At 47.5% G+C, this 14,862-nt stretch overlaps 2 protein-coding genes across 2 annotated transcripts in view; one reads left to right on the top strand and one right to left on the bottom strand.

Moving 5' to 3' along the window:
- The window catches only part of LOC116967578 (tubulin alpha chain-like), a 43,708-nt gene extending 42,145 nt beyond the window's left edge, over window positions 1-1,563 (top strand). Inside the window, exon 6 of the mRNA XM_033014194.1 lies at window positions 1,267-1,563. Coding sequence (XP_032870085.1) covers window positions 1,267-1,563 — 297 coding nt within the window. The remainder of the gene's footprint in view (window positions 1-1,266) is intronic.
- Window positions 1,564-10,550: 8,987 nt separating this feature from the next.
- LOC116967628 (tubulin alpha-1 chain-like) lies at window positions 10,551-14,798 on the bottom strand. The gene is made up of 4 exons (XM_033014231.1): window positions 14,663-14,798; window positions 14,388-14,536; window positions 12,339-13,019; window positions 10,551-10,844 (listed from the first exon to the last, which is right to left on the bottom strand). Exons 1-4 carry the CDS (start codon window positions 14,781-14,783, stop codon window positions 10,551-10,553), a joined length of 1,245 nt encoding a protein of 414 aa, XP_032870122.1. The 5' UTR covers window positions 14,784-14,798.
- Between the last annotated feature and the right edge of the window lie 64 nt (window positions 14,799-14,862).

The raw sequence follows: 14,862 nt of genomic DNA, 5'->3' as shown, positions 1-14,862 counted from the left end.
GAGATCTGGGGAGAAGGCAGGAACGAGGTACTGAATGTTGATGATCAGCCATGATCACAGTGAATGGCGGTGCTGGCTCGAAGGGCTGAATGGCCTGCACCTGCACCTATTGACCAGTGATCGCCCATTCATTAGTTCTATCCTCGACACTAGGGGCAATTTTAGCTGCCAATTAACCTACGTTTTTGGAATACAGTCATAGAGTGATACAGTGTGGAAACAGGCCCTTCTGCCCAACTTGCCCACACCAGTCAACATGTCCCAGCTAAAGCCGTCCCACCAGCTTGCGTCTAGTTCATATCCCTCCAAATTTGTCCTATCCATGTACCTGTCTTAACTGTTTCTTAAACATTCGGCCAGTCCCAGCCTCAACTACCTCCTCTGGCAGCTTGTTCCATACACCCACCACCCTTTGTGTGGAAAAAGTTATCCCCCCCCCCCCCCCCCTCAGATTCCTGTTGTATCTTTTCACCTTCAACCTATGTCCTCTGGGCCTTGATTCCCCTACTCTGACCAGGAGATTCTGTGCATCTACCCGGATTATTCCTCTCATGATTTTATACATGAATGTGGGTGGAAAGTGGAACACCCGGAGAAAACCCATGCAGAACGTGCAAACGCTGTAGACACAGCACCCGCGGACGGGATCGAATCCAGGTCTAATTTGAGGAAGGACATCCTTGTGATTGAGGCAGTGCAGCGTAGGTTCACGAGATTGATCCCTGGGATGGCGGGACTGTCATATGAGGATAGATTGAAAAGACTAGGCTTGTATTCACTGGCGTTTAGAAGGATGAGGGGGTATCTTATAGAAACATATAAAATTATAAAAGAACTGGACAGGCTAGATGCGGGAAAAATGTTCCCAATGTTGGGCGAGTCCAGAACCAGGGGCCACACACAGTCTTAGAATAAAGGGGAGGTAATTTAAGACTGAGGTGAGAAAAACCTTTTTCACCCAGAGAGTTGTGAATTTGTGGAATTCCCTGCCACAGAGGGCAGTGGAGGCCAAGTCACTGGATGGATTTAAGAGAGAGTTAGATAGAGCTCTAGGGGCGAGTGGTGTCGAGGGATATGGGGAGAAGGCAGGCACGGGTTATTGATAGGGGACGATCAGCCATGATCACAATGAATGGCGAATGGTGCTGGCTCGAAGGGCCGAATGGCCTCCTCCTGCACCCATTTTCTGTGTTTCTATGTCTCTGGTGCCTTTTAAATTAAAAAAATAAACTAATAATCTCGTATTTGCTCTTCTGTTCCCTGCAGGTGGGCATCAACTACCAGCCCCCGACTGTGGTGCCGGGGGGAGACCTGGCCAAGGTACAACGCGCCCTCTGCATGCTGAGCAACACCACCGCCATCTCCATGGCCTGGCCCCGCCTGGACCTCAAGTTCGACAAGATGTACGCCAAGCGGGCCTTTGTCCACTGGTACGTGGGAGAGGGGCTGGAGGAAGGGGAGTTCCAGGACGCGCGGGAAAATATGGCTTCACTAGAGAGGGACTACGAAGAGGTGGCGATCGATTCAGCGGATCTCGATAGGAAATTGGAGGAAGAAGAATAAAGAATTTGTTAATATATGCTGTAAAAAGTGTTTTTGTGTAAATTCTAATGTATATTATCTATATATAATTTTTTTTTGTCACTTACTGGTTGTATTTAGTTTAGATTACTTTTGTGTGCCAATGTACAATTTAAATCTTTTTTGTTGCGTGCTATCCAGGCAAAGAAGAGAATACATGATTACAATCGAGCTGTGTAGGAAGGAACTGCAGATGCTGGTTTACATCGAAGATAGACACAAAATGCTGGAGTAGCTCAGCTGGACAGGCAGCATCTCTGGAGAGAGGCAATGGGTGACGTTTTGGATCGAGACCCTTCTTCAGGCTGATGTCTGAATCGGATCAGTCTGAAGAAGGGTCTCGTCCCCAGCGTCACCCATTCTTCTCTCCAGTCTCGCGAAGTTACTCCAGCATTTTGTGTGCCTTATTATGCCCCTGTCCGACTTAGGAAACCTGAATGGAAACCTCTGGAGACTTTGCGCCCCACCCAAGGTTTCCGTGCGGTTCCCGGAGGTTTTTGTCAGTCTCCCGACCTGCTTCCACTACCTGCAACCACCTGCAAACTCCGGGAACCGCACGGAAACCTTGGGTGGGGCGCAAAGTCTCCAGAGGTTTCCGTTCAGGTTTCCTAAGTGGGACAGTGGCATTACAATCAAGTTGTCCATAGTGTGCAGATACAGGATAATGGGAATAATGTTTAGTGCAAGGATAAAGTCCAGTAATGTCCCACGAAAGATAGTCTGAGGGTCTCCAATGAGGTCGACACAAAATGCTGGAGTAACTCAGTGGGTCAGGCAGCATCTCTGGACAAAGAAATAGGTGACGTTTCAGGTCGGAGCCCTTCAGTCGATCTCTAGTTGGTGATAGGATGGTTCAATTTCCTGATAACAGCTGGGAAGGAGCTGTCCCTGAATCTGGAGGTTTGCATTTTTGCACTTCTGTACCTCTTGCCTGATGAGAGAGGGGAAAAGGAGGAGTGTCCGGGGGGGAGACCGATCCTTGACGATGCTGCTCGCCTTGCCAAGGTGTGGTGAAGATTATGGCTGCAAGGCAAGATTAACGTGTAGTTCGACTATTACGCCATGGTTGTGTTAGGGGGAAATCATGTTATACATGTGAGCTGCCTAGCTCAGTCAGTACAGCATCAGACTCTCCATCTGAGAGTTCAAGTCCCTGTTCATGCATTCAGGCACTGATTTTCAATCACAAAGGGCAGAGAATTCCACAGATTCACCACTCTGTGTGAAAAATGATTTTCTCATCTCGGTCCTAAAAGACATTCCCCTTATCCTTAAACTGTGACCCCTTGTTCTGGACTTCCCCAACATCAGGAACAATCTTCCTGCATCTAGCCTGTCCAACCCCTTAAGAATTTTGTAAGTTTCTATAAGATCAGAAGAGAGATCGAGCAACTGTCCATATGGTGCCAGCGCAATAACCTGGCCCTCAACACCAGCAAAACCAAGGAACTGATTGTGGACTTTGGAAGGAGTAGGAGGGGGACCCACATCCCCATTTATATCAACGGGTCGATGGTTGAAAGGGTCAAGAACTTCAAATTCCTGGGCGTGCGCATCTCTGAAGATCTTTCCTGGTCCGAGAACACTAACGCAATTATCAAAAAGCTCATCAGCGCCTCTACTTCCTGAGAAGATTACGGAGAGTCGGATTGTCAAGGAAGACTCTCTCTAACTTCTACAGGTGCACAGTCGAGAGCATGCTGACCGGTTGCATCGTGGCTTGGTTTGGCAATTTGAGCGCCCTGGAGAGGAAAAGACTACAAAAAGTAGTAAACACTGCCCAGTCCATCATCGGCTCTGACCTTCCTTCCATCGAGGGGATTTATCGCAGTCGCTGCCTCAAAAAGGCTGGCAGTATCATCAAAGACCCACACCACCCTGGCCACACACTCATCTCCCTGCTACCTTCAGGTAGAAGGTACAGGAGCCTGAAGACTGCAACAACCAGGTTCAAGAATAGCTACTTCCCCTCAGCCATCAGGCTATTAAACCTGGCTCGGACAAAACTGATTATTAGCAACCACTTTCTGTTATTTGCACTACCAGTTTATTTATTCATGTGTGTATATATTTATATCATGGTATATGGACACATTTATCTGTTTTGTAGTAAATGCCTACTATTTTCTGTGTGCTTAAGCAAAGCAAGAATTTCATTGTCCTATACAGGGACACATGACAATAAACTCACTTGAACTTGAGATCCCTCTCAATCTTCTAAATTCTAGCGAGTACAAGCTGAGTCTATCCCGTCTTTCTTCATATGAAAGTCCTGCCATCCCAGGAATCAGTCTGGTGAACCTTCTCTGTACACACTCTATGGCAAGAATGTCTTTCCTCAGATTAGGAGGCCAAAACTGTACGCAATACTCCAGGTGTGGTCTCACCAAGACCCTGTACAACTGCAGCAGAACCTCCCTGCTCTTATACTCAAATCCTTTTGCTATGAATGCTAACATACCATTCGCTTTCTTCACTGCCTGCTGCACCTGCATGTCTACATTCAATGACTGGTGTACCATGGCACCCAGGTCTCGTTGCATCTCCCCTTTTCCTAATCGGCCACCATGCAGATAAGTCGGAACCCTTCAGACTTTTTCAAAAGGGGGTTGTTCTATCACGAGGAGCCAAAGAAATAGGACATATACAATCAAAACTTTGGAAGAATGAGTTGAGTTAAGTTTCTTGTCAGGTAAACCAAGGTACAGTGAAAATCTTTTGTTGCATGCTATCCTCTCAGCGAAAAGACAATGCATAATTACCATCGAGACATCCACAGTGTACAGACACATTATAAAAGGAATAATGTGAATGTCCAGTGCAGGATAAAGCCAGTAAAGTTTGATCAAAATTAGTCCAAAGGCCTCCAATGAAAAAGATAGTAGTTCAGGATTACATAGAAACAGAAACATAGAAAATAGGTGCAGGAGTAGGCCATTTGACCCTTGGAGCCAGCACCACTATTCAATATGATCATGGCTGATCATCCACAATCAGTACTCAGTCCCTGCTTTTTCCCCATATCCCTTGATTCCCTTATCCCCAGGAGCTCATTAATGCCCCTGTCCCACTTAGGAAACCTGAACGGAAACCTCTGGAGACTTTGCGCCCCACCCAAGGTTTCCATGCGGTTCCCGGAGGTTTCTGTCAGTCTCCCGACCTGCTTCCACTACCTGCAACCTCCGTTCAGGTTTCCTAAGTGGGGCAGGGGCATAACTCTCTTGGAAACATCTCTGCCTTCTGTAGCAGAGAATTTTACAGATTCACAACTCTCTGGGTGAAAACGTTTTTCTCATCTCAGTCCTAAATGACCGAACCTTTATTCTTAAACTGTGTGACCCCTGGCTCTGGCCTCGCCCAACATTGGGAACATTTTCCTGCATCTATCCTGTCCAATCCTCGAAGTATTTTATATGTTTCTATAAGATGCCCACTCATCCTTCTAAATTTCAGCGAATGCAAGTCCAGTCGGCCCATTCTTTCATCATACGTCAGTCCCGCCACCCCGGGAATTAACCTGGTGAACCTACACTGCACTCCTTCAATAGTAATAAGGTTATTCCTCAAATTAGGAGGCCAAAATTGCACACAATACTCAAGGTGCGGTCTCATCACGGCCCTGTACAACTGCAATAGGACCTCCTCCTGCAATGAAGGCCAACATGCCATTGGCTTTCTTCACAGCCTGCTGTACCTGCATGTTTACTTTCACTGAATGATGTACAAGCACATCCAGGTCTCGTTGTACATCCCCTTCTAATCTGACACCATTGAAATAATAATCTGGCTACCTGTTCTTGCTGCCAAAGTGGATAACCTCACATTTATCCACATTATACTGCATCTGCCCACTCACCCAACCTATCCAAGCCACCCTACATCCTCATAGTATCCTCCTCACTGCTCACACTGCCACCTAGCTTTGTGTCATCCACAAACTTAGAGATGTTACATTTAATTCCCTCGTCTAAATCGTTAATATATATTGTAAACAAGTGGGGTCCCAGCACTGACCCTTGCGGCACCCCACTAGTCACTGCCTGCCATTCTGAAAAGGACCTGTTAATTCCAACATTTTGCTTCCTGTCTGCCAACCAGTTCTCTATCCATGTCAATACCCTACCCCCCAATACCATGTGCTCTAATTTTGCACACTAATCTCTTGTGTAGGACCTTGTCAAAGGCTTCTTGAAAGTTCAGATACAGCACATCCATTGGCTCTCCCTTATACATTCTACTTGTTACATCATCAAAAAATTCCAAAAGATTAGTCCCCATCATTAATCCGTGCTGACTTTGGTCGATCACGTCACTGCTTTCCAAACGTGCTGCTATAACATCTTTAAAAAACCACCATCAACTTCCCCACCATCCGTGGTGGGGAACTACAGATTCTACAGGTTCACAACTCTGGGTGAAAACGTTTTTTCTCATCTCAGTCTTAAATGGCCTACCCCTTATTCTTAAACTGTGACCCCTGGTTCTGGACTCACCCAACATCGGGAACATTTTCCTGCATCTATCCTGTCCAATCCTCGAAGTATTATAGTCCAGAGTCCAGAACCATGGGCCACAGTCTTAGAATAAAGGGGAGGTCATTTAAGATGAGGTGAGAAAAAACTTTTTCACCCAGAGAGTTGTGAATTTATGGAATTCCCTGCCACAGAGGCCAAGTCACTGGATAGATTTAGGAGAGAGTTAGATAGATCTCTAGGGGCTAGTGGAGTCAAGGGATATGGGGAGAAGGCAGGCACGGGTTATTGATAGGGGACGATCAGCCATGATCACAACGAAGGGCCGAATGGCCTCCTCCTGCACCTATTGTCTATGTTTCTATGAACTGGTCTATAATTCCTCGTTTTCTCTCTCCCTGCTTTTTTTTAAATGTGGAGTTACATTGGCTACCCTCTCAGTCCACAGGAACTGATCCAGAGTCGAGAGAACATTGGAAAATGATCACCAATGCATCCACGATTTCTTAAGCCACCTCCTTGAGTGCTCTAGGATGCAGACCATCAGGCCCTTGGGATTTATCTGCCTTCAGTCCCAACAGTTTACCTAACACCATTTTCAGACTAATGTGGATTCCCTTCAGTTCCCCCTTCCCACTGGATCCTCGGTCCTCTCGTATTTCCGGGAGATGAGATGACAGAACCAAAGTACTCGTTTAACTGTTCTGCCATTTCCTTGTTTGCCATTATGAATTCACCTATCTCTGACTGTGAGGGACCAACAGTCGTCTTCAGTAATATTTTCCTATTTACATACCTATAAAAACATTTACAGTTAGTTTTTATATTTCCCGCAAGCTTTCCTTCATTTAGTTTTTGCCCCCTCTTAATTAACCCCATTGTCCTCCTCTGTTGAGTTCTAAATTGAACAAAGGGGACTATGAAGGCATGAGGGAGGAGCTGGCCGAAGTAGACTGGAAAGGGATCCTAGCAGGAATGACGGTGGAACAGCAATGGCTGGAATTTCTGGGCATAATCCGGAAGACGCAGGATCATTTCATTCCAAAAAGCAAGAAAGATTCCAAGGGGAGTAGGAGGCAACCGTGGCTGACAAGAGAAGTTAGGGATAGAATAAAACTAAAAGAAAACATGTAAAATGCAGGTGCAGCAGGCAGTGAAGAAAGCGAATGGTATGTTAGCATTCATAGCAAAAGGATTTGAGTATAGGAGCAGGGAGGTTCTACTGCAGTTGTACAGGGTCTTGGTGAGACCACACCTGGAGTATTGCGTACAGTTTTGGTCTCCTAATCTGAGGAAAGACATTCTTGTTATAGAGGGAGTACAGAGAAGGTTCACCAGACTGATTACTGGGATGTCAGGAGTTTCATATGAAGAAAGACTGGATAGACTCGGCTTGTACTCGCTAGAATTTAGAAGATTGAGGGGGGATCTTATAGAAACTTACAAATTTCTTAGGAGGTTGGGCAGGCTAGATGCAGGAAGATTGTTCCCGATGTTGGGGAAGTCCAGGACAAGGGATCACAGTTTAAGGATAAAGGGGAAATCCTTTAGGACCGAGATGAGAAAAACATTTTTCACACAGAGTGGTGAGTCGCTGGAACTCTCTGCCACAGAAGGTAGTTGAGGCCAGTTCATTGGCTATATTGAAGAGGGAGTTAGATGTGGCCCTTGTGGCTAAAGGGATCAGGGGGTATGGAGAGAAGGCAGGTACAGGATACTGAGTTGGATGATCAGCCATGATCATATTGAATGGCGGTGCAGGCTCAAAGTGCCGAATGGCCTACTCCTGCACCTATTTTCTATGTTTCTATGACTATGAAGGCATGAGGGAGGAGTTGGCCAAGGTAGACTGGAAAGGGATCCTAGCAGGGATGACAGTGGAACAGCAATGGCAGGAATTTCTGGGCATAATCTGGAAGATGCAGGATCATTTAATTCCAAAAAGGAAGAAAGATTCCAAGGGGAGTAGGAGGCAACTGGCTGACAAGAGAAAATTAGGGATAGAATAAAACGAAAAGAAAAGATGTATAACACAGCAAAGAGTAGCCGGAAGGGGATTGGGAAACTTTCATAGGACAACAGAAGCAATCAAAACGGGCAATACGGGCTGAAAAGATGAAGTACGGGGAGAAGCTGGCCAGGAATATAAAGAAGGACAGTAAAAGCGTCTTTAGATATGTTAAGGGAAAAAGAGTAGCAGTCAAATGTGGGTCCCTTGAAGACCGACACGGGTGAAATTATTATGGGGAACAAGGAAATGGCAGAAGAGTTGAACAGGTACTTCGGATCTGTCTTCACTAAGGAAGACACAAACAATCTCCCAGATGTACTGGAGGACAGAGGATCTAAGGGGGTAGAGGAACTGAAAGACATTTTCATTAGGCAAGAAATAGTATTGGGTAGGCTAATGGGACTGAAGGATGATAAATCCCCTGGGCCTGATGGTCTGCATCCCGGGGTCCTCAGGGAGGTGGCTCTAGAAATAGTGGACGCATTGGTGATAATTTTCCAATGTTCAATAGATTCAGGATCAGTTCCTGTGGATTGGAGGATAGTTAATGTTATCCCACTTTTCTAGAAAGGAGTGAGAGAGAAAACGGGGAATTACAGACCAGTTAGCCTGACTTCGGTGGTGGGAAAGATGCTGGAGTCAATTATTAAAGAGGTAACAGGCTGGTGCCTGTTTTCCGGAGCACCCGTTGCAACAGCTGCGGGCAGCTTCGACCACCCCCCGGGCCGCCATCGCCCGGTGGGGTATCGCCTCGGCGCAGAGGGAGAAGAGGAGGGAAGAGACAGTAACTCTAAGACTTTTGCCTCCATCACAGTGAGGAGGTGTTTGGTGAACTCACTGTGGTGGATGTTAATTTGTGTTTATTGTGTTTTGTTATTATTACATGTATGGCTGCAGGCAACAGCATTTCGTTCAGACCGAAAGGTCTGAATGACAAATAAAGGATTCAATTTAAAATCAATTCAATTTAATAATGGGGCATTTGGAAAGCAGTGAAGGATTAGTCCAAGTCAACATGGATTTATGAAAGGGAAATCAGGCTTGACTGATCTTCTGGATTTTTTTGAGGATGTGACAAGTAAAATGGATGAAGGGGAGCCAGTGGATGTAGTGTATCTAGACTTTCAGAAGCCCTTTGATAAGATCCCGCACGGGAGACTGGTGACTAAAATTAGAGCACAAGGTATTGGGGTGGGGTGTTCACATGGGTAGAAAATTGGTTGGCAGACAGGAAGCAAAGAGTAGGAGTGAACGGGTCCTTTTCAGAATGGCAGAATGGCAGGCAGTGGCGAGTGGAGTGTCGCAAGGCTAGTTGTTGGGGCCTCAACTGTTTACCATATATATTAATGATTTGGAAGAGGGAATTAGGAGCAACACTAGCAAGTTTGCAGATGACACAAAGCTGGGTGCCAGTGTGAATTGTGAAGAGGATGTTAGGAGGTTGCAGGGTGACCTGGACAGGTTGAGTGAGTGGGCAGATGCGTGGCAGATGCAGTATAATATAGATAAATGTGAGGTTATCCACTTTGGCAGCAAAAACAAGGGGGCAGATTATTATCTCAATGGGATTAGGTTAGGTAAGGGGGAGGAGTTGCTTGACCTGGGTGTCCTTGTACACCGGTCACTGAAAGTTGGCTTACAGGTACAGCAGGCAGTGAAGAAAGCCAATGGAATGTTGGCCTTCATAACAAGAGGATTTCAGTATAGGAGTAAAGACGTTCTTCTGCAGTTGTATATGGCTCTGGTGAGACCACATCTGGAGTATTGTGTACAGTTTTGCTCTCCTAATTTGAGGAAGGATATCCTTGTGATTGAGGCAGTGCAGCGTAGGTTCACGAGATTGATCCCTGGGATGGCGGGACTGTCATATGAGGAAAGATTGAAAAGACTAGGCTTGTATTCACTGGAGTTTAGAAGGATGAGGGGATATCTTATAGAAACTTATAAAAGGACTGGACAAGCTAGATGCAGGGAAAATGTTCCTAATGTTGGGTGAGTCCAGAACCAGGGGCCACAGTCTTAGAATAATGAGGAGGCCATTTAAGACTGAGGTGAGAAAAAACATTTCACCCAGAGAGTTGTGAATTTGTGGAATTCCCTGCCACAGAGACCAGTGGAGGCCAAATCACTGGATGGATTTAGGAGAGAGTTAGATAGAGCTCTAGGGGCTAGTGGAGTCAACAGATAGGGTGAGAAGGCAGGCACGGGCTATTGATAGGGGGCGATCAGCCATGATCACAATGAATGGCGGTGCTGGATCGAAGGGCCGAATGGCCTCCTCCTGCACCTATTTTCTATGTTTCTACTCCCATTCTCGTCGATAGTAAGCAGACACAATCACTAATGCATTTTTCAAAATAATTTATTTTCAGACTTATAGTGCTAAAGCGAAATGTTATATTTGTAAAATTACTTAATAAAATGTTATGTATTCTGTAACGTAAAATATCACATTTGATTCAATGTTTAACTTTAAATAATATCGTCTATTCTTCCTCTGCTGCTCTCTCGAGATCGGAGGAGTCCAGGGCCACCTCCTGGTAGTCCTTCTCCAGCGATGCCATGTCCTCCCGCGCGTCCTGGAACTCCCCTTCCTCCAGCCCCTCTCCCACGTACCAGTGGACAAAGGCCCGCTTGGCGTACATCTTGTCGAACTTGAGGTCCAGGCGGGTCCAGGCCATGGAGATGGCGGTGGTGTTGCTCAGCATGCAGAGGGCGCGTTGTACCTTGGCCAGGTCGCCCCCCGGCACCACCGTGGGGGGCTGGTAGTTGATGCCCACCTGCGGGGGATGGACAGAGCAAACGTTGAAATTCAATTCCTGGAGGCAATGCGAAACCTGTGAGTAAGTTCAAGCCTGTTCTCTCTGAAAACCGCCTGCAGCGGGACAAATGCGCTTTGCTCTCCCGTAGTGAGGCGCTGTAAGACGGGAGTCTTGCAATTAGGAAGTGATGCAATGCTTTACTTCCTTAACCACCAAAAGTGGAACGTTTCCTGGACTATTCTATCTGTAGGATTTGTTGATAAAATAAGGCAATTCTGCCCATTGGATCACTACCGTCTCCAGCCCCTAACAATCCCACCAATTCCTTCCTCCCTCTACTCACTCCATATCGCCTCCTTCAGGGCTGTGCCTAACCTGTGCTATAGGGAGGTTTCACGGCAGTCGGGTCACGGCCCATGACCCGTACTGTTGCCACGCTACGCCAACTGGAGTACACGCGATGAACTGCAGGTAGGGACTTACCATTGTTTCCAGCGTAGCGGGCCCGTTAAAACCCGCTGAAATTGTCAATTTTTGCGCTGTAAATAATTATGGAAATCGGGATAAGCGTGTGAGACATTTATCCGACTTCAGAATTCCAAAAGTGAGGAGAAATGACGGTAGATAGAAGCGAGAGCTGAAGGGACAACAACAGCCAGAGTGCTTGGCGAACATTGGCCGTTTGCTCACTGCATTTCATCAACTAAGGCATTGTTTGTGTTTTTTCTTGATTCCTTTGGCATCTAAAAAGTTTCAGAAGTGATCAATCTGGCTGTAATTTTTTTAAATCGCCCATGGTTCTCAAGTGGGTTTTACATGCAAAATGAAAACGGCTCTGATGCAAAATTTACAGCCTGATTGATCACTTCTGAGACTTTTTAGATACCAAAGGAATCAAGAAAAAACACAAATAATGCCTTACTGTTGATGAAATGCAGTGAGCAAACGCGATAATTCCCAATATTTTCAATTCCGATATCTGCACAGCCAATGTTTACCAAGCACTTTAGCTGTTGTTGTCCCTTCAGTTCTCGCTTCTCTATATCTTCATTTCGCTTCACTTTTGGAATTCTAAAGCTGGGTACATGTCTCGCACAATTACCCCGACTCCCACAATTTTTTTCAGCGCAGAAATTCAACATTTTGGCGGTTTTTAACTGGTAGGAAAGTAGGCGTTTCTTGCATAAATGACATTTACCGGAAGTGACGGATGTCCTCCAGATGGATTGAGCGGCTCCGGGCGTCAAGCCCTATGACCCAGTGACCTTACGTGCAACCCCCCTATTGATGCCTTGACTCAAGGATTGAGGTGGGAAAACTTCCAGGGAATATTGGCAGTGCTGCAACAAGGATGGGTTGGGGTTGTTGAGTAGAGGGCGGAAGGGAGGTTCTCTGTTCAATTGTGGCGAATAAAGGGCGGGCGTCTATCCACGCTGTTCGTGTGTTACCGGTGTTCCGTAATCAATGTCCTCTCTTCCCAAGGGGTCATCTGATCCCATCCCCTCCACTCACCTTGAACCCGGTTGGACACCAGTCCACGAACTGGATGGAGCGCTTGGTCTTGATGGTGGCGATGGCGGCGTTGACGTCCTTGGGCACCACGTCCCCGCGGTACAACATGCAGCACGACATGTACTTGCCCTGGCGGGGGTCGCACTTCACCATCTGGTTGGCCGGCTCGAAGCAGGCGTTGGTGATCTCGGGGACCGACATTTGCTCGTGGTAAGCCTTCTCGGCCGAGATGAGGGGCGCGTAGGTGACGAGCGGGAAGTGGATGCGCGGGTAAGGGACCAGGTTGGTCTGGAACTCAGTCAGGTCCACGTTGAGGGCGCCGTCGAAGCGCAGCGAGGCGGTGATGGACGACACGATCTGCGCCAACAGGCGGTTGAGGTTTGTGTAGGTGGGGCGCTCGATGTCCAGGTTCCGCCGGCACACGTCGTAAATGGCCTCGTTGTCCACCATGAAGGCGCAGTCTGAGTGCTCCAGTGTGCAGTGGGTGACCAGCACCGCGTTGTAGGGCTCGACCACGGCGGTGGAGATCTGCGGCGCCGGGTAGACGGAAAACTCCAGCTTGGATTTCTTGCCGTAGTCCACGGAGAGTCTCTCCATGAGGAGGGAGGTGAAGCCCGAGCCGGTGCCGCCGCCGAAACTGTGGAAGATGAGGAACCCCTGGAGTCCGGTGCACAGATCGGCCTGAGGGGAAGGGAAGAGGAAAGCATTGTAAGAGTGACGGTATATGACGTTACTGAGTTATCTGACTACGGAAGATGCCACTAGGGCTACTGAGCGTCATTGCCTATTGGGGAACTTGCACCCATCACGTACAGGCCATTCCGGGCAGCATTCGTGGCCCGACCCATTTGCCTGTATTTGTCCCACATCTGCCTTAACTCCTCCCCATAGATGTGGCCGAATGTCTTCCGAAAGTCGGATGTGTAACCGGGCTCTGACGGGCAACAGCAAAGGCGCCGCATCTTAACTGGTGGTTGAAATGTCAATAAAGTAATCCAACTTTAGTTAGGCCGCATTTGGAGTAACATGTGCAGGTTTGGTTGTTCCATTGTGGATCGGCTGTGGCGACTCAGAAGAGGTTTAGCAGATTGTCGCCTGGGATTAGCTCTGCGAATAGGGTGAACACATTTGGATTGTTTTATCTGGAACCTATAAGGAAGTACTAAGTTGACATATTCACATATTCTGTTGTGCTGCAGCAAGTAAGAGTTTCATTGTCCCATCCGGGACATATAGAAACATAGGCAGAAACATAGAAAATAGGTGCAGGAGTAGAGGCCATTCGGCCCTTCGAGCCTGCACCGCCTTTCAATATGATCATGGCTGATCATCTAACTCAGTATCCCATTCCTGCCTTCTCTCCATACCCCCTGATCAATTTAGCCACAAGGGCCACATCTAACTCCCTCTTAAATATAGCCAACGAACTGGCCTCAACTACCTTCTGTGGTAGAGAATTCCACAGATTCAACACTCTCTGTGTAAAAAATGATTTTCTAATCTCGGTCCTAAAAGATTTCCCCTTCATCCTTAAACTGTGACCCCCTAGTTCTGGACTTCCCCAACATCGGGAACAATCTTCCTGCATCTAGCCTGTCCAACCCCTTAAGAATTTCGTAAGTTTCTATAAGATCCCCCCTCAATCTTCTAAATTCTAGCGAGTACAAGCCGAGTCTATCCAGTCTTTCTTCATATGAAAGTCCTGCCATCCCAGGAATCAGTCTGGTGAACCTTCTCTGTACTCCCTCTGTGGCAATAAAATACTCTTCACCCTTGACTCTTGACTCTTGAAGAAGTATGTACAAGCATGTGAGGCACAGGTATGTTAGATAGTCAGAACCACTTTCCCAGGGTGGAACTGTCAAAGACGAGAGGGCATAAGTGAAAGGGCGATAATTTAAAGGCGATATGCGGGAGTGGTTTTTGCACACACAGAGAGTGGAGGGTTTTGTCTTTACACAGTCAGACTAGTTTCTGAGACAGGGAGACGCGACTGGAAGTGGTGTATTGAGGGAGAAATTCCGGAAGCTCTATTGCAAATCCACCTACCACTTTCCGGATGCGATCCAGCACCAGGTCCACGATCTCCTTGCCGATGGAGCAGTGGCCCCGGGCGTAGTTATTGGCCGCGTCCTCCTTTCCAGTAATGAGCTGCTCGGGGTGGAAGAGCTGCCGGTAGGTACCGGTCCGCACCTCATCTGCAGGGGAAGAGGAGCAGGAATGGAAAATTAACCTGCGCCACATAACATGCACCCTCCCCACATGTCAGGGCATGGATTGGGATAATGCAGAACATATCAGTACTCTTCGCCCTGCCACCTTACCGATCACCGTGGGCTCCAGGTCGATGAACACGGCCCGCGGGACGTGCTTGCCCGCCCCCGTCTCGCTGAAGAAGGTGTTGAAGGAATCGTCGCCGCCTCCGATGGTCTTGTCGCTGGGCATCTGTCCATTCGGCTGGATCCCGTGCTCCAGGCAATACAGCTCCCAGCAAGCGTTGCCGATCTGGCACCCGGCCTGGCCG

The sequence above is a fragment of the Amblyraja radiata genome, chromosome 40 (genome assembly GCF_010909765.2).
Source record: "Amblyraja radiata isolate CabotCenter1 chromosome 40, sAmbRad1.1.pri, whole genome shotgun sequence".
In the NCBI taxonomy this organism is placed as follows: Eukaryota; Metazoa; Chordata; class Chondrichthyes; order Rajiformes; family Rajidae; genus Amblyraja; species Amblyraja radiata.
Note: the sequence above shows the minus strand (reverse complement) of the source record. Positions and strands in the feature narration are given on the sequence as shown.

Excerpts from the sequence above, each read along its gene's own strand:
- LOC116967628 (XM_033014231.1), bottom strand. The coding sequence starts at position 14,783 with ATGCCCAGCGACAAGACCATCGGAGGCGGCGACGATTCCTTCAACACC. Across the intron at positions 14,537-14,662 it reads CCTGGAGCCCACGGTGATCG|ATGAGGTGCGGACCGGTACC; the intron begins GTAAGGTGGCAG and ends CTTCCCCTGCAG. Across the intron at positions 13,020-14,387 it reads TGGATCGCATCCGGAAAGTG|GCCGATCTGTGCACCGGACT; the intron begins GTAGGTGGATTT and ends CCTTCCCCTCAG.